Genomic DNA, 8521 nt, shown 5'->3' with positions numbered 1-8521 from the left:
TGTTTTATATACTGCTTCACACATCGTGTAACACTCAAGCTCTTTTGCAAACATGTAATCACAATATATATTTGATTGATGAATCGGTAACAGTCGTACGACACTGCAGGTATAAATTCCAATCATTCATCATTGCCATAATCAGGTTATTTAACCTGGGATACTTGGAAGGTGTGATTCAACTGCACCATTATTGCAATATGACTTACCATAAGGAGCTTTATGGTGCATCATTTTTTTGTGCTGATCCTCTTCACATTTTTGCCATTCACTAAATGCTCAATCTCAACAGCACCTCACACGGCAATACATTTGAAAGCCTCTGTTACCTTTCTCAGTTTACATGTCTTGCTATTGGTGACAATTACACATTCACGATTGGGTATACATCCACATCACCATTTTTGCAGAGAAATGGTATGGGTTTTTTCACACAATCAAGGACTGGTATATAAAAAAAAATAAAGGGGGTATTTTTCACAGTCACCTCCATGAAATAATAAAAAGTTGAGGTTTATTATTGGATTCATAGCAGCTGATCACCCCAGGCCTTGTACCCTTCCCGTGAATGAAGTCTAATTAACACAGTTGGGATATGAGATTTCCTGGGGATGTGTTATTGTTACAATGGAATCGGAACCCGCACTGGAACAAAATCTGCATCTTGTTGTTGTAAAATCAAAAGGGGTCAGTACTTGAACCTCATTTTTGTGAAAAGGGAAGAACATTCTGCATGCCTTGTGGACTTCCTCTCTGGTCGCAGTCAACATGTGGCCCTGAATCGAATTCTCTCTTCTCCCCTTCTTGTTCAGGCTGGAGTTCCTCAAAGGCAGTTTCTTGGCCCTGTGCTTTTTCTGGTCTTTATCAATAATCTCTCCGACTCTCCGGAAAACCCTCCCATCTACTTTCTCAACAATACTCTCGAATAAGTTCTGTCACTCAATTTTTTGGGTCTCATTATCTGCCATGATCTTTTCTGGGAAAACCACATTTCCAAGCTGGCCTACATAGTCAGGTTCACTATGTTAACAAATATAATTTCGTTCAAAATTTTGGTAGATTAGCAATACTATACATTTTTGGAATATTCAGAGCATGAGGAATCCAAAAATTAATGTTTACATTTGCATAGACACCTTTGCGAAAATGACACTCAGGACAGTGATGAAGATAGTCAGGTTCACTATGTTAACAAATATAATTTCTTTCAAAATTTTGGGATTAGCAAACCTGTACATTTTTGGAATCTTCAGAGCATGGAGAATCTGAAAATCAATGTTGGCATTTGCACAGACACCTGCATGGCCGCCATTTTGGATTTTGAAAATGGCCGCCATAAAATACATATTTTGCGCGATCTCGGCTTCTAGTCAACCTAGAGACTTAATTAAATATGCTAATCCTATGTTTTCTGGGTCAAGGAATCCAATAAAGGCCTCAAAATAGTGCTCAGGATTATAGAAAAGCAACAAACAAAGGTAATTGAAAACCATTGTCTTTATATTTGTGATATAACTGTATTACATAATACATGATATTGCAAGTCCTTTGAAGTTATAGGTTGTTATAGGAAGTTATAGGTAGTATCAGATTGAACTATAAGTCCTATACACAGGATCTACGAGGTCTATACCATTCAGGAATATGCTTTTACAGATCTTCATCACTGTCCTGAGTGTCGTTTTCGCAAAGGTGTCTACGCAAATGTAAACATTAATTTTTGGATTCCTCATGCTCTGAATATTCCAAAAATGTATAGTTTTGCTAATCTACCAAAATTTTGAACGAAAAAACATAGTGAACCTGACTAACAAAGCCAGTCGCCGACTGGGCATCCTCCGTCGTGTGAAGTCCTTCCTTGGCACACCTGAGCTCTTCACCACATACAAGGCTTTCATCCTCAGCTTGATAGAGTATTGCTCTCCCCTCTGGGCTGGTGCCCCTGCCTCACTCCTAGCTCAGATTCACGCTGTTGAAAACAAAGCTTTCAGGATCATTGGTATCTCCCGCGACGAAGCTGACTCTGAGGTCCTTTCACTCGCTCACCGCAGGCAGTTTGGTGGTCTTTCTGTCTTCTACCCACTCCTCTCCGGCCTAGCTCCCCCAGCTCAGTCTGTGCTCTGTCCCCCAAATATTCCTTCAGGTCACACAAGATCTGCCAGCAACCCTCTTCTTGTGAAACTGCAAAAATCAAGACTCTCTGCTCACTTTCGCTCTTTCATTCCTCTTTTCTCCCGCCTCTGGAACAAACCCCCTCACTCTCTTCAATCCGACTCCCTCCAGGTATTCAAATAATCTGTTCATCACCATCTCTTGTCTTTCCCCCATCCAAAACCTTGATCTTTTCTTCCCCGTTAATTCACCCTAGGTCCACTTTTTTGAAATAGCGATTTTTTTTCCCTGGAAGTCCTAGCAGTGTCCAATTGTTTTATACCTCTCCCACCCCCACCCTCCATTCCCTTGCCCCTGCCCCCCAAGCCCTCTCCCTTCCACAGATCTCCCAATGTCCCTGTTCTCTACTGTTGTACTTGTGTGCTTCCCTCTCTCTCTCCCCATCATGTCTCCCGCTCCCTTTATTATATGTTTTATGTGTCCGTTTATGTTTTTTGTGATTAATTTTAGCTCTTACATGAGCCTCGATCTTGTATACAAAAATGGGGGGGGGGGGGGGGGGTCAATCCAAAGAAAAAGTTGATTTTTCATGGGAAAAGAGGTTCAAATTTCTCAAGACTCCATGGAAAAAGGGGGAAGGTCAGGATGGAAATCGCAGACATGCATTTTGGTCAATGACAACACCAGGCGGCATGTGCATTGTGTTCCCAGCATGCATGTATGAACTTGTTAACAATATTTATATCCTGCATCAGAACGCTTTCTCCATCAGTGCACTGCCAGACTGCCAGACTGTCACAGGTACAAGGTGTGGAGTCTCGAGTGACTAACTTGGTGAAAAGCGAGTGAGCCGTGCCGCATCGAGATGACTTGGCCATCATATGTGTGCGCGATATTTGCAATATATTTAGAAAAGAGGATTGCGGTTTGCAGTCATATTTTTATAACTGTTGGACATTGTAAACTAAACCTAGAATCAAACTTTAATTTCGTAACTGGAATTCAGTGAGATTGCCAGATTTGGGGCATTAAATTGTATGTTTTTTGCCGACACGAATGTAACCTCTCAAAACTTTGATTGGAGCTTGGTATAAGAACATCTATTTGCTTTCACTGTCATGCCTTCTATCCATGCAACCAGTGTTGCATTCTGCTTGTGAGAACACCTGTTTACAATAAAGTGGGATACGAACTATGCTTGCAGTATCTTTGTTTAAAAAATCATTTTAACACGATTTATGAGGATGTGGCATTCTGTCGGCAGGAGGCTTGCGTTGCTAACTGGAAAAGCGAGCCGATCGAAGAAGAAGAAGAAATAGAAGTGAAGATGTTAGTTAAGGAAGTGAAGAGAAAAGCTTCTATCAACATACGAGGTGCTGCTGTTAAATTTCGGCTTTGATTTTGAGTCTTTTAAATAAAGATTATTTACATATGCACCAAGTTGCCATTCCATCCAAGGTGTTTTCTGTGACATCACTATCTACGATCTGGTTGCAGAGGGAATGTGTGTTTTATATATACGTGGCAAAGGTTCCTAATGGACTGCTGGATCTACATTGCACCACCGTCACTCACTCGCTCGCTCGCCTGCTCGCTTACTCAAGCACCCGTGCACTTACTACAAGAATACTTGGACAATCCAAACCAAGTACAAGTTAATGTAGGAAAACAACCCCGTGATATGTGGGAAATGTTATCTGTGCTGACTCACTTGTACATTCAGCACTCAATTTGAGCTTCATTGAGCTTTCCCTCAACCGCAGTCCTAAAATGCAGAAAGTCTATTGTTGAAAACACAAATTGAGCAAAGTATAATTATCCTAAGTTTGAACGTTTGCATATTACTCTGGTTTCTCTCTCGCAAACAAACAGAAGGATGATGATTGTAATGTTGGTTGCTTGCGTGGCCTTCACAGAGGTGAAGGTGCAGATCCTACAGCTTGCACTCGAGTTGGAGCCAAAACGATACTTGAACATGGCCCTGCTCTACCGCAGACTTGGCAAAATGGACACCTGCGATAAAGTTGCTTTCAGAACAGCCATTCGGAGAGCTGTCAATCAGCTTCTGGATAGTGGACTTCTTCATCGGGTTAATGGTCGAGGCTTGGGTGGTACTTTTTGCCTTGTCAAGGGGGCTCTGTTGACAGAATCACTGAGAAAGATGATGAAGAAGGTGAAAAAGGTGGGCATATCACATGTCAGTATGAGTCTATATCGCATGAGAAAAATTGGCTGTTGGTTCAATTTGCATTTGAGTCGTTTGAATAATGGGTAGCTGTTGCTCATGAATATAAATGTTGATGGAATAAGGTTCCTCAAATGTTGATCTTTGCTTTTGTAAATGCAATCTTGTTGTGTTAGGTATGCTCAAAAGGCCTAGAAAGCATTGGCGCAATTGGATGTGCTGAATTATCAGTAACAAATCGGGAGAAGTTGCCTGATGTGTCTCCGTCCAGCATTCCACCAACATTACCTGGTAACTTTGGCTGTTATTGAGCTATAAGGAAACATGCGTTTATATACACTGCATACAAAGATATATGTATATATTACTAGCAGGAGTTCCCGGCGTTGCCTGGCATCTCAATTTTTTTCCCCCTCATTTTTTTGTGGGTGCCTAAAACACTTCCCTTCCACCGACTCAGGAAAATTTTATATTGAAATACACACACACACACACACACACACACACACACACACACACACACACACACACACACACACACACACACACACACACACACACACACACACACACACACACACACTAATCAGAGATAGTTTAAAATCACAATTTACATAACGACAAAGGCTCAGGCACTATAGAGAAATTATTTATTTAAAAAAAAAAATCCTTTTAGCCATCTCTGAGGAAATTGCGACACACAGACAAGCAGCTCTCTTATATTACAGGTTTAGAGGGCCCTTTTGAATTTATTATACAAATTGTCCCTCCATTTATTTGGGCAGTGTATCGCCACCACAATGTCACCAAGGATGTTATTACCTCTGCCACCAAAGGTGGTTATGTTTTCACCCCTGTTTGTCTGTCTGTTTGTCTGTGAGCAGGATATCCCAAAAAGTTATGCACTGATTCACACGATATTTGGTGGACATGTTGGGTGTGTGACAAGGATGAATTGATTTGATTTTGGTGAAGACCTGGATCCGGATACCAGAATATTGTTTCAGTGATTCTTTACCATTGAGAGATAAGCCCAAAAAGATATGTAGCATGATGTCTCAAAAAGTTTTGCACGGATTGTGACAAAAATAGGTGGATGAGTTGGATAGGTGACAAGATCAAGCCAATTTGAATTAGGTTAAGGTGTGGATGCAGGTTCGGCCCATCAGTGGGATACAAAACGTAAACTGTTCAGCCTGGTATGCACTCTACCAAGTTTTAGTTAATGGCAGCGGTTTTTGAGATAATAACCTGTGTACACCTTGCAGCTGGAAGCGAGTCCACCGATAAATGGGGCAAAACAGATTCTCTTACGAGCAAAGGTGATGCGGAGTCCACAACACCACGCCCAGTCTCTGTGTGTCCTTTTGATACCAAGGAGTGTCGGTGAGAAAAATAATTTCCTTTTGGGTTATTCATTTAGTGCAGCTTTTGCACATCACAAATACAATTGTTTACATTTGACTACTTGTGCGTCCACGTTCTGTGATAGGAAGAGGTGCCCATTAGCAAGAACACGTAATGAAAACGTGATTTTAAATGACGCTTGTTATATGTTGCATGGGGAACACGTGCTTCCGGATGATGGAGGAATAAAATGATTCTTGTTTAAAATTCATTTGATTCTCATTGAGCATTTTATTTTGAATGTGTTAATGTGTGCAGTAAATGTTTGGAAACTTTACAAGAATGATGAAAGTGAAATATGGGTGTGAAACACCAAGAAAAATATTCTAGATGTCATGAAAGAGTGAAAATGTCATCCAAGTTACTGTGCCACCACTCAGACAGTTTCACAATGTAGAATCATTTCTCAATTGTGGAAGTATTGTTCTATCGGCCTCTGGTGTCGCGCTCTGATTAATTGTCGTCTTCATGACCAATTTTAATGAGGAGCACCTTTTAGAAACTCAAAGGTTGGTCTTTAAGGATGGGGGGTGCTTCCTTGAGTTTAAGGAAAGTTTTAAAGAACAAGTTAAGGAATAGTCATATATGCAACAATCCTCAAATTAAGGGTGTCCTCAAGTGGAAACTTGTGAGGAAATATTTTAGTACATCCTCAAATCTTTCCTTAAAGATGCTTTATGTAACCTGACCTTACTCATCTTGGTAGATAGTGAATAGAGTAGATCTTGACATTCCTCTTGTGTGGCCTTAAAAGCCTTTGGGTAGGTAGACCACTGGAAGTGAGCCTCCAAACGAATTGTACAACACCACCAACAATGACTCAGTGACTCAACTCACATTTTTAGCTTTAATATTGCATTACTGAGGACTTGTGTGTTGCATCTCCCTTTTCTCCCTCTCCATCCAGCTTTGAATGCATCTGTGGTCGACTGGGCATTGAAGATTTCTGGCCTCACGTGCAGTGTCTCTCATGTGGCATCTGGCAGCACGAGAAATGTGTGCGATACCGGAGACCACCACCGCCTATGCTGCCACCACCCTACCATTGTCCCCACTGTTTGATAGATGGGACAGTGGTGGCCAGTGCTGCCACACTCATCGTTTCGCCGATATCTATCTGCAGCCAGTGGATTGAGGAGATATCGCGCCATGTCAGGGATGGTGCACTGAAGGTCCTGGTAAGAAACAAAACCAGTTTGATGGTTTTGTTTTGGGTTACACCAATTTTTTGTACAAGAGATTTACCCATCCTGAACTACCTGCTGCCTTTCCAAATGTCTTTAGCCACCTAAATGAAGTCACATTACATAAAAATCACCCATAAACGGACATTTCATCCTCTAGAGCTCATATTTCAACTGGTTGTCAGTTCAATCTTCCACGCAAAAGGCCCAAGCTTTTCTGTGTCACGTTTTTGCTTTTAAGCATTAATAATTGATGATCTAAGATGTGGAAAGTTTTCAGCGGGTGATATAAGATGAAATATTTTCAATTCCCATTACTGTGAAACTCGCTGCTCTTTGAAAAGTCAAAGAAACTGCTTCAGGAGCCCCTACAAAAGCTGAAGAAGCCCAAAGGGAACTGAACGAGCAAAACTCTAAGGCTTAGTACATACACTACTGGTCAAAAGGTTTAGAACACCTCAATTTTTCCAGTTTTTATTGAAATTTATGCAGTTTAATGTCTCAATGTACTCTGAAATTAAGCATAGAGCAAATAAACAATTGGAGATAAAAAAGAAATCATAGAATCATTTTGTTTAACAAAATTTAATTTAAAATTTTGACTCAGCAAAGTAGCCACCTTTTGCAGATATAACCGCCGAACACACTCGTGGCATTCTTTCTACAATGGAAATCAAAATTGTTCGGGAAGTTCTTCCCAACACTGTTGCAGACGTTCCCACAAATGTGTTGCACTTGTAGGTTGCTTTGCTTTCACCCTTCTGTCCAGTTCATCCCAAACCAACTCGATGGGGTATAAGTCTGGAGACTGTGCTGGCCATTCCATGATTTGAAGCCTACTGTCTTGTTCTTTTCCTTGAAGGTAGTTTTGACATAGCCTGGAGGTGTATTTAGGGTCATTATCTTGCTGTAGGATGAACCCCTGACCAACTAGGCCTATACCAGAGGGTATTGCATGGCGCTGCAAAATGCTATGGTAGCCCTTTTGGTTCAGGATGCCAGTCACTCTGTGCAAGTCGCCGACTCTGGATCCAGCAAAAGAGCCCCAGACTATCATGCTTCCTCCTCCATGTTTGACAGTTCGTGTCACGCACTGAGGAACCATCCTTTTGCCTACTCAACGGTGTACAAAACCCTGCGCGATGAACCAAAATTTCAAATTTTGATTCATCGGTCCATAAGACCTTCTTCCAGTCTTCAGTTGTCCGCTGTCGGTGCTTCATGGCCCAGGCAAGCCTCTTTTTCTTATTTTGCCATCTTAGCAATGGCTTTCTTACTGCCACTCGACCTGTCAAACCTGCAGCTCGAAGTCTTCTCTTCACAGTTGAAACTGAGACTCGCTTACTTCGACCAGTGTTGAGCTGTGCTTGAAGCTGTTGTCCTGTGAGCCGCCTATCACGCAAGCTGTTGACTCAGAAACTTGTCTTCTGATTCTGTTGTGGCTTTGGGTCTGCCAGACCTCTTCATGTCAGAGTTTCCTCCAGTTTCCAAGTGCCTTTTGATGGTGTAGGAAACTGTACTCACTGACACCTTGGCTTTCTTTGCAATTTCTCGAAAGGAAAGACCTACACTTTTAAGGGTTATAATGGTCTGTCTGTCTTCCTTTGTTAATTGCCTTTTTCTCGCCATTATG

General features: G+C 41.5%; 1 protein-coding gene across 5 annotated transcripts in view; it reads left to right on the top strand.

The window, feature by feature from the left end:
- Positions 1–8521, top strand: part of SHPRH (SNF2 histone linker PHD RING helicase) — a 143880-nt gene that overhangs the window by 68445 nt on the left and 66914 nt on the right. For 4 of the 5 annotated variants that reach the window (XR_010983740.2, XM_068110817.2, XM_068110821.2 and 1 more), the window contains 5 exons: positions 3377–3485; positions 4029–4294; positions 4474–4588; positions 5566–5683; positions 6612–6882. Coding sequence is in view for 4 of the 5 variants with exons in the window: in XM_068110817.2 (XP_067966918.2) it covers positions 3377–3485; positions 4029–4294; positions 4474–4588; positions 5566–5683; positions 6612–6882 (879 nt within the window). In the remaining variant the exon portion in view is untranslated. The remainder of the gene's footprint in view (positions 1–3376; positions 3486–4028; positions 4295–4473; positions 4589–5565; positions 5684–6611; positions 6883–8521) is intronic. The other variant, XM_068110818.2, reaches the window with a different exon arrangement.

This window comes from Myxine glutinosa, chromosome 3 (genome assembly GCF_964187855.1).
Source record: "Myxine glutinosa chromosome 3, kmMyxGlut1.1, whole genome shotgun sequence".
Lineage (NCBI taxonomy): Eukaryota > Metazoa > Chordata > Myxini > Myxiniformes > Myxinidae > Myxine > Myxine glutinosa.
This window is presented reverse-complemented; position numbering and strand designations above follow the sequence as displayed.